This window comes from Prionailurus viverrinus, chromosome A1 (genome assembly GCF_022837055.1).
Source record: "Prionailurus viverrinus isolate Anna chromosome A1, UM_Priviv_1.0, whole genome shotgun sequence".
In the NCBI taxonomy this organism is placed as follows: Eukaryota; Metazoa; Chordata; class Mammalia; order Carnivora; family Felidae; genus Prionailurus; species Prionailurus viverrinus.
The window spans coordinates 159,352,071-159,371,667 of NC_062561.1; the positions used below are offsets into that span (position 1 = coordinate 159,352,071).

Below are 19,597 nucleotides of genomic sequence, written 5' to 3' on the forward strand. Positions count from 1 at the left end.
TTGGGATTTATTCCAAGCTGAACAGGTAAGAGTTCATGGAGGAGTCAGTCATGGGTTGATTTTCAGTATTAAATGTGGAAAATGACTTGGTATTGGCAAATTGGGAAGACACGCAGGAGGCTATAGCCATAGGCCAGGCCAGAGATGAGAAAGGCTTGGGGTGGAGTAAAAGCAGACAAGTGCACAGATACAATGTATATGCTGAAAGCCGAGCCATCAAGACTCAGGGAGGAGTTGGATGTCAGGACCGAGAAGGGCTCAAACTAACTCCCACATTTTACCTGTCAGTAAGACACTCTCCCTTCTGATGACATCCAAGATGTCATTTCCATGCTCTACCTCAGGGCCTTTGCACCTGTTTCTTTTGCACACAACTGCATTTCCTTCGGTTTCTGCTCAAAGGTCTCCTAATTATTCCATAGAACAAAGCTCCATCCCGTACCCACTCTCTCCTTACCTTGCCTTATTCATCTTAAGAGCATGTAACCACCTGACATAGGTTGATCTGTCCGTAACTGATAACCCAGTAGAATTTAAGCTCTATGAGGGCCAAGACTTTGTCTACTCTGTTTGTCATCATAGCCCCAGAAACTAAAACCATGTTTGCCTTATAATAAAAATGTAATGTCTTTAAAGAAATAATGAGAAAAGACTTGAATAAGCAAGTGAATGAATGAAATGTTTTGTTGCTATAGATCTGGTCTATGGACAGCTGTCTTGCTACTAACAGCCCCTGACTGGTCTTCAGTCATCACACAGAGTAGCTCTGCTGTAGACCTCACTAGAGTTCAATCCTGAATTGTGTGCAATTTTACAAGCCTGCATGAAACTACTGAAAACTAGAGAAAATCAGGGATGCAACAGTTCTTTTGATTTTCAAAGCATTCTCCCTGTATCAAGCTGTATCATGGTGTAACCAGACTATACAATGGAAGTATTCCTAAAAAAAAATAGTATTAGGCTCTCAGACTTTATCTAAAGGCAACATATTTTTAAAGCCATGTAAAATTTGTTCTACACCTTTAGAAAACATTATTAGAGAAGGAACACCACACAACAATGACCTAGACATCCACTTCCTCAAAGTTTAAGGCCAGAAGAAAAGTTTGCTTTGGTGGAAAACTTTTACATTTCAGGTTCTCTCTTACCAGACAATAGGAATAACTCCTATGGTTTTCTCATTTTTTGTCTTGACTGCTACGAAGTGGTGATACATTTACAGTTGCAATAAATTATCCTCAGCATAAATCCCTCATACAGTTACCTCTTTCTGTCAATCATGCAGCTTTCTGGTATTTAACATTTCTGTTATATATGGACATTACAAGTTGCCTAAAATTCTTTCTGCAAGTACATGGCATATAAATAAGTAACAAGAAAATCATGAATCTAGATAGTGGAGAACCAAGATTCCAGATTTCCTAACAGCTAGATGATCACATAGGGCATTTATATCTCTAATGATCACTTTTAACATCTGAATAAACAGAGATTAAATGCTTCCAGTAATTTTTAAGCCCTAAAAATTTTAATGGCAGAGCTAAGACTTCTTAACATGTTGACAAAGAGGCATAGTTTTCAATAATTTATTGTAACTGATTTTGGTTGGTGTCCAAAACACCACAGCATCTGAAAAGAACATCTACTAAGTGACCTAAGTGACAAAATCCATTCCTAACTCCTCATACCCTTTTGTCTACCCCGTATTTATTAGCTAATTGTCACTTAAATTTAAAAGTTTTGTTTACCTCCTCAAGCCGTGCTCTTGTGGAGAACTGATTTGTTGTTCCTATTACCATATTTGTTAAAGAAGATGAGCCAAGTTCAAACCTGCAAATTGAAGTTGTCAAGATGTATCATAAAGTATTTATTCACTTAACATGTTTTTAAGTGCCGTATAGATTTTACAGGAATTAACTAAAAACTGGTTAGGCAGGAAAAAAATCTATGACATGATCCGCATCCTCCAATGTGTTAACATACCATTGTAAAATATAAATACACCAGCAGCTGAATAAAAGATGCAGTACCCTAAAGAAAGTGCTAGAGGCTTAGTAAGTGCTATGAGAGCTAGGCAAGTGCAGGTGCAAACAAGCAGAAGTGTTAAAGCAAGACGTGGGTTGAACTGTGCAGAGGAAGGCTAATTGGTCAGCAGATGCAGAAAGGGATTGGAATGGAAAACTGGACTACCCAGATTCATTAGTTAGCACTACATTCTGAGTTTTATATTTTCTAAGAATATTTTTAAAGTATCTCTATGTGCTATCTGCAATAAAAAACAAACAAACAAACAAACAAACAAAATCCCTTTAGACCATCACTGTTGTTTTACAAACAAAGCTAAAACACAGGCAGGTTAATGGACTTTTCTAGTCACGGCACAATTTTTGGCACTACTTACTTTTGTATAAGTTTATCCCAATTTTCCCTCAGAAACTGCCAGGCCAATGGATATCCCACCGGGTTCCTGCCAACAGCTCTAAGGATATGTGGAAACTCTTGAATTTTTATTTTATCTCCCTTAAAGCTTTCATCTAGTAGCCTAAAATGAATAAGAAATGGTAACAACGAATAGTCCTTGGAAAAGTTGTAAGTCATTTCAATAAAATAATGCGTGAAAGAAAAAAAGCCAATCCGTCAATAATAAAGACCAAATAGGTAACTAGAGTGCTAATAAACCTGCTAGATGTACATAATAAAAATTCACACTTATATAGTGTTCACAACACCCATTCTCATATAATCACATTTGTTCATAAGAGAAAATAAATAAGAAAGGTATATCTAAAGGTATGTATTTCTAAACATGTTCTTTTAAAAACATACAAATATATATTCCTTTAAATATTTTTCCTAATACCTGCTTCTCACTAATTAACTACCATACTCATTAGATGTGTGCCCACTTAACTGTTCCCAGCAGAATAGGCAATTCCTGGCCAAGAGAACAAAAACAACGTCAGAAGCATCTGATGTCATTTAATTCCTCATGGCCATGTAAACACGAATGAATTACTCACCACTGAAGCTTTCCCTCATTTTGGCTAATACTGAGGGCAAATTCAATTTCGTTTTTCTCAGTACTGGACAAAGATGACTGATATTTACTATAAAGAAAATCCCATCCTTCAGGGTTCTGGACCCCCACAGCGAACACCGCCAAGGTTATATCACTGGGCAGGCTGCAGAAAAGAACATACCTAGTGAGAGTCTGAGATGTAGGAAGTGTGTTTGAATGTATAATGGTGACCAATTACAAGCTGATAAACTGGCCTGGTGATGAGAGAAATGTGCCTGGAAATGTCAACAAAAATAACCTCTTTCCTGCAGTTAGATTTTAAGAAAGAAGTACAAGAAAGCATCTAAAATTCAGTTTTAAGTCCCGTTCTCAAAAACATTACGTGAAATTCCACTTTGATAAATACCAACATATCTAACATACGTTAATGATGCTGGTAACTCAACAGGTGGTCACTTTTTAAACCAAAAGAAAGAAATGCAAACTAGACTCAAGAAGTAATCCATGAACAAAGGTCAGGAATCCAACGGGAGCACTGTTTGGAAGCATTTCTTTAAATGGAAGCATGTATACTTTTTGTTTGCTTAATATTTCCTGGAGAGATTTAAGCCCCAAATATAACAGTCCTTAAGTACAGCAAGAATCAATTCCAAATACAGGAAGATCCTACTTTGCTTAGACAGTGTCAGCAGGTATTTATACACACCCCATCAGGGACTTTGGAGGCCCAAAGGAGCTACCTCTATGGCAGGCACTGCCTCTGTTCCTATCCAGGATAGCTGTTTTCGTTCTGACCCTTGCTTCTATTAAAGTGGAATTATTCTAATCCTATTTTAACTCTGCAAATATTTTATATATATATATATATATATATATATATATATATATATATGTATATATATATCTGCAAATATTTGATATATGTATTTACATTTATATATATAAATTCCTTGTATTTCTTAAAAGAGAAAGTTGAGAGATACATAGATAAATCTTAAAAAATAATTTATTTTCTCAAAAAGTACAGCAGAGGAGACTTATCTGTACTTTTTTTTTCCTCCCAACATTTAGCACCAATGATGAAAAACAGAAAAGATACCCTTCATATGAACAAATGGGTTGTTCTGTAAACACAGACCTCAAATTTCCACCAGCTTCCTTCCACTCTCTGAAATAGGCTTCTGCCCTCTGTACACAGGGCTGATACTTGCACATGCAGGCAAGGAGGAGGAGCTCGCTCCGCAGCATTCGCTGTGAGACTGAGCCCTCATCTGTCCACGTCTGATTATCAATGAGGTCCCTCAGCAGCCTGATGAGAAAGGCCTGCGAGAAAGCCACATGTGTCACCACAATGGTCCCAGGCCATCTCATGTTTTATACAAACCACACACCCTCGGGACATGGGGATTAATTTTTAAAGCTTAATCCAACTCTTATTTTTAAAATCATGTAATTCTGTTTATATTTAATTATAAAAGGGTCAAAAACAAGAAAAAATGATTTTACTATTTCCATAACATTTGTAAGTATACCTTCATCTATTTAAAAATCAGGATGAACTGCCATTTTTGAAACAAACTAAGAGAGTTGATAGCACTAAATTTTGAGAGCAAATTATACAAAAGGACTTCATGACATTTTGCCAAAAATAATGCTTTTGTGCCTCTTCCTCAAGTACCGGACTCAGCATATCTTAATCGTAACCATCAAAATGCAGTAGTAAAATGAAATAAGTATTTGCAAAAAGAAAGGAGTAACAAATCCATAAAAATTGAGTACAGATTCTTACCACCGTCTGTGCCAGTAAGACCCAAATCTTTGCTAGTTAGTCTAAACACTGAGTTAATTTTGATTTACTTTTCCTTAATATATGTGAGGACATACATATATGAACAATGCTAAGGATGCTTTCCTACACCCACACAAAAGCAAATCAGTTATGTAACTATTCAATTTATTTAAGGCTTCTACCTTGAACTGATTTTCCACTTCCTTCATATCTCTTTTCTCCATCAGTTTATACATAGGTATCAGCTCATTCAAACCTTGGAACACGGGCATAATTTCAGTTTCATGCTTCAAGTATAGGGTTAAATCCAAGGCTTTTTCAATTGACAGCTTTCCATTGCTGGTCAAGAGACACCATGGTTAGCAGTTTAAAAAAAAAATGCAGGAAATCAATTTTTTGTTTCAAAAGATATTTTCATCTCCCAGCCAAACATTAGTCAGATATTAATGCCCCCTTAATAATAGTGACCTTTATATAAGTATCTTTTCTTTCACATATAACACTAGCTTATTTACCATTGTGGAGGAAGTTTCTCGAATAACAGGGCCAGGGCTAACTTGTGGTTAAGAAAAAATGGAGACAGGTCAGCATCTCTCCCTCTGTGAAACAGTGGATTGTGTGTTCAACTTCCAGAGTAAGATGGCAGTTTTCATCAAAATCAGTAATCTTGGTTGCAGAGATTGCCACTCAGTCAAAAGTCTGAGTGTCTGGATTGAACACATTCTTATCTCCATTTCAAAAAGAAACTGAATATAGATGTAAACCCTTCATTATGGAGGCCAGGGGTTAAAAGTCTCAGTGGCAGGGTATATGCTTAGGTAAGTAAACACAAAACCCTCTAAGAATTAAGCAATAATGTTATAGAGGGAAATGGTCTCAGTAACACAGAAACAGCTAGATAAACAACTTCTGTCCTTATCGTCATTGCTTTTTGCCACCTTGAGAAGTCAGAAATGAAGAACTCAACATTTAGAGCAAAGGTACATGGGACATGAGAACAATAGAATCATTCCTTCCCACATGGGTGACTCCCCTTAGGACTTCAGTTCTGCCTAAATATTGGAGAAGTTTGAGTTTCAGGTTTAGGAATCATTTCCTTTTTTTTTTTTTTTTAAGTTTATTTATTTTTAAGTATTTATTTTGAGATAGGGAGAGGGAGAGAGGGAGAGAGGGAATCCTAAGGAGGCTCCTTGCTGTCAGCACAGAGCCCAACAAAGGACTCAGTCTCACAAAATGAACCATGAGATCATGACCTGAGCCAAAATCCAAGAGTTGGGCACTTAACTGAGCACCTAGGAACCATTTCCTTAAAAGCCATTGTCATAAGGCAAAAAATTAGAGTGAACACTGTCCTTAACAACTCAAAGATCATTTGGTTAGTCCACATTTTATGAGCATGTTCCATACAGCTGCTGTGAAGTTCAGGTATCCAGTTTGAGCAGTTGGGGGGGAGAAAATTTTTAATAAAAGAGTCACAATGCAAAAACTTGGTACTGAGCCACTTGGTCTTCTAAGAAGGTTTCCAGAATGTGAAGGACCCAGCAGGGCAGAAACCTCCCGTATTATAGCAGGGCCAGAAAAGCTGCAGGACAAAGGGCTTCTCCAGAATGTTGATCTCCTGATTTTCTACACCCTTTTGCATCAGTCTGAGTTGTTAATGAAAAACATCAGGGGCGCCTGGGTGGCTCTGTCAGCTAAGTGTCTGACTTCAGCTCAGGTCACGATCTCGCAGTTCATGAGTTCAAGCCCCGTGTCGGGCTCTGTGCTGACACCTCGGAGCCTGGAGTCTGCTTCGGATTCGGTGTCTCCCTCTCTGTGCCCTTCCCCTTCCCCTGCTCACATTCTGCCTCTCTCATGGTCTCTCAAAAATAAAATAAAAACATTAAAAAAAAAAGATTAAAATACAGGTCACTTCCTTTACCTTACTCTGCAAACACAGACACACGGCTAACCATGAGACTAAAAGCAACCTTGGATTGTAAGAAGAACTTAGGGGAAGACACCTTTCAACTTCTAATTAGCAAGTAATCATTTTCATCTTCAGAAATCAAGCATTCAAATGCTAACAGCTGCTTTCAGAAATAAACCAAGACCCTGAGGAGTTTGTATTACCTGACAAGCTGAAATGCATTGTTAATGAGACTGGCCCGATCATTGCTGCTGATTGTTGTAGGTGCTCCTCTTAAAAGACCACTCAAAGAATTCCATCCATCATCCTCATAATGCACAATGTAATAGCCATTCATTCCAACATTAAATTTGATCCATTCTACCTCTTCTGGGAGAATGAGCACATCTAGAGCAAATAAAATAAATCATAGTTCCATTTTCTCTCTTCACTGATGAAAGCTTTTCTGATCAGAGACTGGACAAAGAAACTAAAGGGAAGTTTAATATTGAACAATTTTAATACTGAAATGAGTTTCATATTGAACACATTTATTTTAGAAACCATAAAAGCCCATTCCAATAGGTAAAAGCCAATACTAGCTTGAGACACCAATTTTTTCAGATTTACAGATCTAGGGGAAGAATACAGCCACATTTCAGGTTATACATACAAAATAATCCAGCAATGTTAACAAAATAATAGGGAATTTTCACTAGTAAGCCCTCCTAATTAGCATTATATAATTCAACTGCTTTAATCTTGGTCTGGCAAGATTACTGGCTTTTTGACACAAGAGAATATTTTGAACCTTCTATCTTCACTAAAATTGAAAGCCAAAGATTTGCTTTCAATAAAGGTTATTGAATATATTGAATATATTGAATAAAGGTTGACCTGGTCTTTAGGTTTTAACCAAGATAAATAGTACAACAAACTGAGTACCTAAGTCTTACACATTTCCAGTTTCTTAACTTATCCTGGTTATTTCTACAAGAAGTTACCTGTTTTTGTCTTCAGCAAAAATCTTTGGACTGAGTCTGATTTGCTTGTAATGAATGTCAATGGAACATGCCACAGGTACCTTCAAGAAAGGATGCATTATTTGTTGACTTACTTCAACAGTTATTAAATCATCTATCATATGCCAGACACTGGCTAGTTTAAAAGATGGTACCAAAACTATTACAGCCAAGAGGTCAAAACAACACCAGCCTGTTTTCCTGCCTTGCAAGGGGTGCCAGCTCAGGCAATGTTCATTCTTCTTGGACTTCTCCGTAGAGCTAGGAATTTGAGCTCCAGGGAGCCCTGACATCCTTTGCAGTGGTTGGGCTGATTGGAACTCAGAGGTCCTACCTTAAAAACCCTGACCACTATTAATGGAATAAATTGCCATCATGTGGCCCCTAAATAATCTGTTAAGAATACAACATCACTTCTGTAAAATTCCTGCCAATGAAGCACAACCTGAATCTCATCATGAAAAACAGCAGAAAATAAAAAATGGAGGACATTCTATTGAGAAAAGTGGCCTGTACTCTTCAAAAATGCCAAGGTCAAGAAAGAAAAAAGTTGAGGAACTGTTTAAGGAAGCAAAGAAAAAAAAAACACAAAACTGAACATGGGTGACAATACAATGTGATCCTATATTAAATCCTGAATGAGATTTTTTTTTCTTTTCTATATAGTATTGCGACAACTGGAAAACTGAAATCAACTTTACAGATAAAAGGATTATATCAATTTCATTTCATAAGTTTGATAATTATACTGTGCTTACACAAGTCAACATTCTTGTTTTTATGAAAATATCACACTGAACTATTTCAGGGTACAACTACCTTCAGCTAAGAAAAAATACAAGCTCCTCTGGATCCAAGAGGGCAGCATAGGAAGACACCAAACTCACCTCCTCCTGTGAATACACCAAATCTATACCTACATATGGAGGGCACCTGTTGGGATGAGCACTGATGTTGTATGGAAACCAATTTGACAATAAATTTCATATTAAAAAAAAAAACTATGCCTACATATAGAACAACTCCTCCTGAAAAAGAACGGAGGGCTGCCTGAATAGCTTCTGCACAATAAATGACAGAGGGACCACACAAAGAAGGCAGAGACAGAGACAAGATAATAAAAGGAACCCCAACCTAACACAGTGAGGGAAGGATATTACCAGAGGCTCCACAGGCAGACTTGCCTGCCCTTGGAAATGACAAACAGAAATCTAAAGGACAACTAGATTATAGGTGAAGAAAATCCAGTGACTAATTCTAGAGAATCTACCAAAGAGTGGGGAAATTTCTAGAACTCTCTGCAGTCATAGGCTCTGGTGAGCATCACTGTTTATATTCCCCCTAAACCATGATATTGTGGACAGGAGCTGGGTTCAGTCACTATAGCCAGCTGGCTAGAGACACCCCAGCAAGTCTAAGGACCCTAGCCCACACCAGCTCCAGATGTCCTGCTAGGGTGGCCCCAGAACGGTACCCTGGGACCCTCCTGGCTTATGCCCACTCTAGCCCCAGCCATCTTGCCATTGGCAGCCTTAGGGCAGGGTAGCCTAGGACCCCATGGACTGCACCTGTTCCCACTCCAGGTCTAGACATTCCACCAGGGCTGCATCCCCTCCAACTCCAGCTGTTTCTAGGGTGGCCCAGGGAAAGAATGCTCCAGAACCTCAAGCCCATGCACACTCCAGCTCCACCTATTCCACCAGGGCAGCCACAGCACAGAATGTTTGGGAACTGTGGGCCCATTCCCAATCCAGCTCCAGCCATCCCACCAAGACAACCTTGGTGCAATTTGCCCTAGGACACTCCCCGCCATCCCACTTCAGCTTCTGCTGGACAGCCAAAACCACTAGGCACACACAATCTACACAGGGGATGCTCCCATGTAAGGCCAGTCCATTAAAGACCAGGAGAAGTAGCTCTTCCACCTAACTCACAGAAATATACGTATGAAATGAAACAAACTAAAGAAACAGAGGATTATAATTCCAACCAAAGAAAATGAGAAAATTCCAGAAAAAAACTCTAATGAAATACAGGTAAATAATTTACCTGATAAAGAGTTCAAAGTAATGGTCATAGAGAGGTTCACTGAACTAAGGAGAAGAATGGAAGAACACAGTGAGAACTTCAATAAATATTCAGAAAATGTAAGAAAGTACCAGATAGAAGTCACAGAGCTGAATAACAACTTAAATGAAAAATACAATAGAAACAATCAGCAGCAGATTAGACGATACAGAGCAGATCAATAATCTGGAAAATAGAATAGTGGAAATCACCCAATCAGAATAGCAAAAAGAAAAAATAATTAAAAATGAGGATAGGATATAAGGGACCTGTGGTGCAACATCAACTGACAAACATTCACATTATAGTGGTCCCAGAAGGAGAAGAGGGAAAGAAAGGGGCAGAAAACGTATTTAAACAAATAATGGTTAAAACTTCACAATGCTGAGGAAGGAAATAAACATCCAGGTCCAAAAAGCACAGAAACTGCCAAACAAGATGAATCCAAAGAGATTCACACCAAGACACACTATAATTACAATGTTAACAGTTAAAGAGAAAATATTAAAGGCAGCAATATAAAAACAAAATGTCACAAAGAAGGGAAACCCATAAGACTATCAGCTGATTTTTCATCACAAACTTTGCAGACCAGAAGGGAGTGACAGAATATATTTAAAGTGCTGAAAGGGAAAAACTTAAAGCCAAAATAACCCACCAAGCAAGGTTAATATTCAGAAAAGAGAGAGAAAGAGTTTCTAGCACAAGCAAAAGATAAAGGAGTTCATGACGACTATCCAACATTATAAGAAATGTTAAGGAATCTTCTTTAAGAAAAAAACAAAAGGCCATAATTAGAAATAAGAAAAAGAGAACTACAAGCCAATCTCTCTAATGAATATAAATGCAAATATCCTCAATAAAATATTAGCAAACCTAATCCAACAATACATTAAAAAAAATCATATACCACCATCAAGCCAGATTTATTCCCAGGATGCAAAGGTGGTTCAATATTCACACACTCACACAAAAATTAACATATGTCACATTAATAAGAGAAAAGATAAAAAACCCTATGATCATTTCAATAGATACGGAAAAAAACACTGAGCAAAGTACATCAATCCATGATAAAAACCATCTGCAAAGTAGGTCTAGAGGGAACATGCCTCAATATAGTAAAGGCCTTATGTGCAAAACCCACAACCAACATCATACTCAATGGTAAAAAACTGAGAGCTTTTTCTCTAAGGTCAGGAAAAAGATAAGGATGTCCACTCTCACCAGTTTTATTCAACATAGTACTGGAAGTCCTAGCCACAGCAATTAAACATAAAGAAATAAAAGGCATCCAAATTGATAAGGAGGAAACAAAACTCTCATTATTTTCAGATGACATGATACCATACATAGAAAACCCTGAAGACGGGGCGCCTGGGTGGCGCAGTCGGTTAAGCGTCCGACTTCAGCCAGGTCACGATCTCGCTGTCCGTGAGTTCGAGCCCCGCATCAGGCTCTGGGCTGATGGCTCAGAGCCTGGAGCCTGTTTCCGATTCTGTGTCTCCCTCTCTCTCTGCCCCTTGCCCATTCATGCTCTGTCTCTCTCTGTCCCAAAAAATAAATAAACGTTGAAAAAAAAAAATTTTAAAAAAAGAAAACCCTGAAGACTCGACTAAAAAAAAAAACTACTTACTAGAAGTGATAAATGAATCCAGTGAAGTCACAGGATATAAATCAACGGACAGAGATCTGTTACACCTCTATACACTAATAATGAAACAGGAGAAAGTGAAATTAAGAAAACAATCTATTTACAATTGCACCAGAAACAATAAAATATCTAGGAATAAACTTAAACAAACAGGTGAAAGAGCTGGACTCTGAAAATATAAAACACTGATGAAAGAAATGCAAGACAATGGAAAGAAATGGAAAGACATTCCATGCTCATGGAATGGAAGAATACTGTTAAAATGTCTACAGCACCCAAAGCAATCTATGGATTTAATGCAATTCCAATTAAAATACCAATTGCATTTTTCATAGAGTTAGAAAAAACAATCCTAAAATTTGTATGAAACAAAAGACCTCTTGAAAAAAAATCTTGAAAAAGAAAAACAGAACTGGAGGTGTCACAATGCCAGATTTCAGGTTATATTACAAAATGGGAGTAATTAAAGCAGTATGGTACTGGTATAAAACAGTATTGGGAAAACTGGACAGCTACATGCAAAAGAATGACCTGGGCCACTTTCTTTCACCATACACAATAATAAACTCAAAATGGATTAAAGACGTAAATGTGAGACCTGAAACGATAAAAATCCTAGAAGAGAGCACAGGCAATTGCCCACAACAACATTTTTCTAGATGTCTCCTGAGGCAAGGGAAATAAAACCAAAAATAAATGATTGGGACTACATAAAAATAAAAAGGTTCTTCACGGTGAAGGAAACAACCAACAAAACTAAAGCGCAACCTACAGAATGGGAAATATTTGCCAATGACATATCCAATAAAGGGTTAGTATCCAAAATATATAAAGAACTTATAACTCAACACCCAAAAAATGATCCAATTAAAAAATGAGAAGACATGAACAGACATTTCTCCAAACAAGACATACAGATGGCTAACAGACACATGAAAAGATGCTCAACATCACATATCAGGGAATTGCAATTCAAAACTACAATGAGATTTCACCTTACACCTGTCAGAAGGGCTAGCATTAAAAACCCAAGAAACAAGTGTTGGCAAAGATGTGGAGAAAAAGGAACCTTTGTGCACTATTGGTGAAAATGCAAACTTGTGCAGCCACTGTGGATCGCAGTATGGAGATTCCTCAAAAACTTAAAAATAGAACTACCCTATGATCCAGTAATCACAGTAGTGGGTATCTACCGAAGGAATATGAAGACACTAATTTGAAGGGACACATGAATCGTAATGTTTATAGCAGCATTATTTACAATAGCCAAATTAGGGAAATAGCCCAAGTATCCATCAAGAGATGAATGGATACAGATGTGGGGTGTGTGTGTGTGTGTGTGTGTGTGTGTGTGTGTGTGTGAACATTACTCAGCCATAAAAAGGAATGAAATCGTGCCATTTCCAAAGATGTGGATGGAGCTAGGGAGTATAATGCTAAGTGAAGTAAGTCAGTCAGAGAAACACAAATACCATATGATTTCACTCATATGTGGAATTTAAGAAACAACAACAAAAAATGAGGAAAAGGAAAAAGATAGAAACAAACCACAAAGTAGCCTCTTAGCTATAGAGAACAAACTGATGTTTACCAGATGGAAGATGGGTGGGGGGATGGGTGAAATAGGTGATAGGGAATCAAGAGTACACTTACCATGATGAAAAGAAAAGAAAAGAAAAGAAAAGAAAAGAAAAGAAAAGAAAAGAGAAGAACAAGAGTAGGCAAGAATGTTGAGAAAATGGAAGGCTCCATTTTCCTATTGGTGAGAACGTAAATTGGTGCAGTCACTATCATGAATAGTACGTAGATTGCTCACAAAATTAAAAATAGAACTCCAATATGGATCCAGCAATTCCACTTCTGGGTATTTATTCAAAGAAAATGAAAACATACATCTGAAGAGATACATGCGCCTGTATTGTTCACTGCAGTATTGTTTAATCATAGCAAGATACAGAAGCAACCTAAATGTCTATTGATAAATGGATGAAGAAGATGTGGTGTGTGTATGTCTATACATATACAATAGTTTACACATACACAAATATACATACACACACACAGTGGAGTATTAACCATAAAAAAGAATGAACTCTTCCCATATGCAATTAACAGACATAGACCTAGAACATATTATGTCAAGTGAAGTAAGTCATACAGATAAAGACAGATACAACTAGATTTCACCTATATGTGTAATCTGAAAAACAAAACAAACAAAACAGAAAGACTCATAAATAAGGAAACAGGGGGTGGAGACAGGGGATGAAATAGGTAAAGAAGATTAAAAGATAAAAACTTCCAGTTATAAAATAAGTAAGTCATGGGATGTAATTTACAGCATAAAGCATATTGTCAATAATGTAATACCTTTATTTAGTGACAGATGGTAACAGGACTTATCATTGTTATCATTTTGTAATGCATAAAATACATTGAATCAGAAGGATTTACACCTAAACTACTAGGATATTAATCATACTTCAACAATACATGTTATTTAGAGACCATATAAAAGATATAGATATAGAGAGTGTATTTTTTTTAACTGTTGGGTATTTTGGATTACACATGGAAAGGTTTTATCTTAGGTTGTATACACATACTTTGGGTTATAACTGTAAAGACACAGAGGAGAAAAGGGGAGGGAGGAGGAGAACAAGAATGATAAAGCAAATGTGGTTAAGAGTTAACATACATGTTATCCTGGGTAAAGAATCTTTGTGTTCTTCTTGCAACTTCTCTAAGTGTGAAATTATTTCAAAATAAATTTTTTTACATACGGCCTATCAAGTCAATCAAGTTGCCACATCTCCTTTCCACTGATGTCTCTCTGAAGTGTTAAAGCTGAAGAACAGGTCCCAGGATCTAACTTGGACTTCCAAGAGATCTGTCTCTCTCATAATCTCCAGAAGTCACCTAAATGTTTATGCCCTCAGTGAAAACCCAAATGCCAGGCACTATTGTAATTTAGCAGTGGTCGCTTCAAGTCAGTAACTGGAAATTACCATCCTATCAAACTACACAATGTGAGAATGTCAAAATAATTACATATAATCAGCTTTAGTGAGATGAACCAAGGTTTAAAGCCACTGTTATCCTTTTGGGAAGACAGTGTTGTGTAATCACCTTTATAGGATACATAGCTTTCATTGAAATATTTCAGCATCTATTAAGAGCACTCTGAAAAACAAGATTTCATCGTACAAGGCAGGTGGTACCTAGGCAACAAAATGAGCTTTTCTCTATGAATGTTACCCAGTTTCTGAGGCGTCATCAGGTCCTTTCCTGTAGTGCTCTTGCTTCATGTGTACATTCCTCCCTCTCATCGTGATGGTTATCAGGGGAAAGCCTTTTTGCAGCGTCCACGTGTTCATCATGGTTTTCACATCAAGGCCTTCCTGACGCCAGTGCTGATTTATACACAGAAAAAAACCAACATGTGACCACTCGCCCAACTCTAATAGAGAACCCAAGCTTGCGCTCACAGGGTTACTTCCTGTTGACAACCTCTGTGAGGCTTTTCCTCATCCCTTCCTTGGCTCATCAGACCCTGTCCTCCTCCCTTCCCCACACTGTCTTCTGCCATAGCATTCCCACTAGAGCACTGATTACTTCTTTTCATTCTCTTCCTCTATCTACATGTGTAGGTCATGTCTTGAGAGCATGTATCTGGTTCTACCAGGCATACCTTGGGCTTGGCACACCGCACAAAGCAGGCATGGGAATGAAGGCAGAGAAGGGAGACAAAATGGCCATTCAACACCTATATATCATTACCGGCTCCCAGAGAAGCAAGGTGGGGCGGGAGGGGGCGGAAATCATCAGTCAACAGCCTGTACTTCCTAAGTGGTAACATCAAGATAGTCCACACTCAACAGTCATAAACTCAAAGGAGAATACATTTTTGATACTAAAAAAGCTTCTGGAAAGAGCCTAAATGCCCATCAATTGATGAATGAATAAATATGTGGTTTATATATACAATGGAATAGTACTTAGCAATGAGAAAAAATGAAATCATGCCATTTGCAGCAACATGGATGGAAATGGAAGGTATTATGCTGAGTGAAATAAGTCAGCCAAAGAAGGACAGATATCATCTGCTTTCACTCATGTGGAACTTGAGAAACTTAACAGAAGACCATAGGGGAAGGGAAGGGGAAAAAATAGTTACAAACAGAGAGGCAGGGAGGCAAACCACAACAGACTCTTAAATACAGAGAACAAACTGAGGGTGGATGGGGGGGGTTGGGGAGAGGGGAAAGTGGGTGATGGGCAATGAGAAGGGCACTTGTTGGGATGAGCACTGGGTGTTGTATGTAAGCCAATGTGACAATAAATTATATTAAAAAAAAGAAAGATAACACTCAAAAATAAAAAAAATAAAAAAGCTTCTAAAGATATTTAAGAGCTAGTAAAAAAAAGACAAAACATGCTACATAACAATCTAGAAATTACTGAATAAAGCGATCTCTAAAAACCAAAAGCCAAAAAATTAAAATATGGTGAATAAAATTTAGTTGAATCTGTGGATTTAACCTCCACCACCTAGGAAAATATTCCACAAGTCCAGATAAACAGACTCACATTGTTTTGTGACTCAAATATTATGAATTCTTTACAGCTTAACAGTTAAACACATGAATTAAATCTAAATTCAGATCCCCACTCTGTAATTTACTAAGCATAGGCTTTTGGATTCCATACTCCCAATCTGTTAAAATAGAAGTAAAAGTACCCCACTCATGGTCTTATTCTGCAAAGTAAAGGAGGTAATGTACCTAAGTGCTTATTAGCACTTGCCTGACACATAGTAAGCTCTCCAGAATGTTCACTGCCCTTATTTGTTGTTTCACAAATGAAGACCTATGGAAATGATCCATATAGCCTGACTGATACAGACCCCGTCTACCATAGAAACATGCCATACATTCACTGCTTTACAGAGAATGAAGCTCAACAAATCAGTACCAGTGATATGTGTTACCCAAGAATGCTATTCAACTCCCTTGGGTAGATAGTTCTCAAAAGAAATTATAAAAGACTGTCGGGCTGGTATAGTTTAAACACAATCTTTTGTAGAGAAGAATGACAGAATGAAGGGCCTCAAAGAGTTTGGCACAGAGGTTTCCTTCAAAGAATGGGGACTCAAAATATGTGCTTACGGGTAGCATGTAGAGATCTAACAACTTACTGAGGATGAGGATGAATGTGCACCCCTGGAGCAAAAGCCATCCATTCTTTGTGTGTCATCGGCAGGACAAATCTAAAAACCAAAAATAAACACATTATTCTCAGTTCTGTAGAAAACACTCACGATTCTGCTCAGATGGATTAATATGGCATAGGAAAAACAAAACAAAACATGATAATAAGCCTGTGGATTCCGAAAATAGAGATAAATAAAACCATACTCACACTTGCCATACTATTCCACAGGTCCTCATTTTTTGTGTTTTTATAGCTATACTTCTGGAGATACTGTACAATACCACTTTTAAATGCATCAGCACTGAGATAATCCCTTAGCATATTCAGAATACAAGCTCCCTGAAAAGACAATGTCAAGCATGGTTATAGTTTAATCATCTAACCCACCATCACACTTTAAAAAAAATTTTTTTAAAGAAAGTAAGTTAAACCTAAACCTGTCTAGGGAGGGAATTGAACAGGACTGTTTTTGTTCTTTCTCAGTCCACTAAGCAGCCAAGTCTCCCACAGGACAAACTAACATCATGGCCCATTCCCATTACTCACAGGTCAGCAAACGGTGCAGCATCAACACTGAACCCTGGACCACCACCTGCCTTCCCCACTGCCACTCTAGTGCAGCAGTGGGGGCAGAAGGTCCAAGAGGTAGAAACAGAGGTACCGGTTAAGGAAAGGAGGGGAGCACAGACAGCTGGAGCATAGAAGGCAAGAGTAACAATGAGAAAAGAGAATTCCTACATACCCTGTGTTCCTGGGTTAAGAGCTCTTTTCCCCTCCACCCCCATTCATGTGGATTGTAGATCACAAACTCAAATGCCTCTAATGGATAAGGGACATAAATGAGGGAATTCGTTCAAGGGTAAAAAAAAAAAAATTTCTGTTTAGGTTGTTTCTTCCCCTCCACTTTTTTTTTTCTTTTTTTTTTTCCAATATATGAAATTTATTGTCAAATTGGTTTCCATACAACACCCAGTGCTCATCCCAAAAGGTGCCCTCCTCAATACCCATCACCCACCCTCCCCTCCCTCCCACCCCCCATCAACCCTCAGTTTGTTCTCAGTTTTTAAGAGTCTCTTATGCTTTGGCTCTCTCTCCCACTCTAACCTCTTTTTTTTTTTTTCCCTTCCCCTCCCCCATGGGTTTCTGTAAAGTTTCTCAGAATCCACGTATGAGTGAAAACATATGGTATCTGTCTTTCTCTGTATGGCTTATTTCACTTAGCATCACACTCTCCAGTTCCATCCACGTTGCTACAAAGGGCCATATTTCATTCTTTCTCATTGCCATGTAGTACTCCAGTGTGTATATAAACCACAATTTCTTTATCCATTCATCAGTTGATGGATATTTAGGCTCTTTCCACAATTTGGCTATTGTTGAGAGTGCTGCTATAAACATTGGGGTACAAGTGCCCCTATGCCTCAGTACTCCTGTATCCCTTGGGTAAATTCCTAGGAGTGCTATTGCTGGGTCATCGGGTAGGTCTATTTTTAATTTTCTGAGGAACCTCCACACTGTTTTCCAGAGTGGCTGCACCAATTTGCATTCCCACCAACAGTGCAAGAGGGTTCCCGTTTCTCCACATCCTCGCCAGCATCTATAGTCTCCTGATTTGTTCATTTTGGCCACTCTGACTGGCGTGAGGTGATATCTGAGTGTGGTTTTGATTTGTATTTCCCTGATGAGGAGCGACGTTGAGCATCTTTTCATGTGCCTGTTGGCCATCCGGATGTCTTCTTTAGAGAAGTGTCTATTCATGTTTTCTGCCCATTTCTTCACTGGGTTATTGGTTTTTCGGGTGTGGAGTTTGGTGAGCTCTTTATAGATTTTGGATACTAGCCCTTTGTCCAATATGTCATTTGCAAATATCTTTTCCCATTCCGTTGGTTGCCTTTTAGTTTTGTTGGTTGTTTCCTTTGCTGTGCAGAAGCTTTTTATCTTCATAAGGTCCCAGTAATTCATTTTTGCTTTTAATTCCCTTGCCTTTGGGGATGTGTCGAGTAAGATTGCTACGGCTGAGGTCAGAGAGGTCTTTTCCTGCTTTCTCCTCTAGGGTTTTGATGGTTTCCTGTCTCACATTCAGGTCCTTTATCCATTTTGAGTTTATTTTTGTGAATCGTGTGAGAAAGTGGTCTAGTTTCAACCTTCTGCATGCTGCTGTCCAGTTCTCCCAGCACCATTTGTTAAAGAGACTGTCTTTTTCCATTGGATGTTCTTTCCTGCTTTGTCAAAGATTAGTTGGCCATACGTTTGTGGGTCTAGTTCTGGGGTTTCTATTCTATTCCATTGGTCTCTGTGTCTGTTTTTGTGCCAATACCATGCTGTCTTGATGATGACAGCTTTGTAGTAGAGGCTAAAGTCTGGGATTGTGATATCTCCTGCTTTGGTCTTCTTCCACCTTTTTTTTCAATGTAACTTTCTAATTCCCAAGAACATCCTTCTTCTCCCCTCAGATCCCTCTATTCACTTCCTGTATATACTATCTTCTCTTAAATCTTTTTTCTAAGCAATAATGATTCCATTGACCCTGAAAGCCCTTCCTACTTCCTTTTCTTCCTAGAAAGAAATCACCTTTTAAGAAGTACAAAACCTCCTTTTCTGAGAGAATTTCTTATATCTTCTCAAGACATAGACTGTCCCTTTTTCTGTGGCTCTAGGGGACGGTGGGGATAACAGGCAAAGTCAGGATCCCTGAACATCGACATGGAGTGCATATCTCTGCCAAAAGAATGGATACTTTTTAAAGTTTTTATTGATGGGGTGCCTGGGTGGATCAGTTAATAAGCTGCTGACTCTTGGTTTCTGCTCAGATCATGATCTTACAGTTGTTGAGTTCGAGCCCCATGTTGGGGCTATCAGTACAGAGCCTGCTTGGGATTATCTCTCTCCCTCTTTCTCTGCCCCTTCCCCACTCACACTTGCTCATTCTCTCAAAATAACTAAA

The 19,597-nt window shown here is 38.2% G+C and overlaps 1 protein-coding gene across 4 annotated transcripts in view; it reads right to left on the reverse strand.

Annotated features, from left to right (window-relative positions):
• ERAP1 (endoplasmic reticulum aminopeptidase 1) overlaps positions 1-19,597 on the reverse strand; it is a 47,537-nt gene that overhangs the window by 4,396 nt on the left and 23,544 nt on the right. For all 4 annotated transcript variants that reach the window (XM_047876752.1, XM_047876761.1, XM_047876781.1 and 1 more), the window contains exons 9-18: positions 16,861-16,992; positions 16,637-16,708; positions 14,698-14,852; positions 7,701-7,780; positions 6,921-7,104; positions 4,991-5,147; positions 4,158-4,342; positions 3,021-3,182; positions 2,402-2,542; positions 1,749-1,830 (exon numbers count right to left, since the gene is read on the reverse strand). In XM_047876752.1, coding sequence (XP_047732708.1) covers positions 1,749-1,830; positions 2,402-2,542; positions 3,021-3,182; positions 4,158-4,342; positions 4,991-5,147; positions 6,921-7,104; positions 7,701-7,780; positions 14,698-14,852; positions 16,637-16,708; positions 16,861-16,992 — 1,350 coding nt within the window. The remainder of the gene's footprint in view (positions 1-1,748; positions 1,831-2,401; positions 2,543-3,020; positions 3,183-4,157; positions 4,343-4,990; positions 5,148-6,920; positions 7,105-7,700; positions 7,781-14,697; positions 14,853-16,636; positions 16,709-16,860; positions 16,993-19,597) is intronic.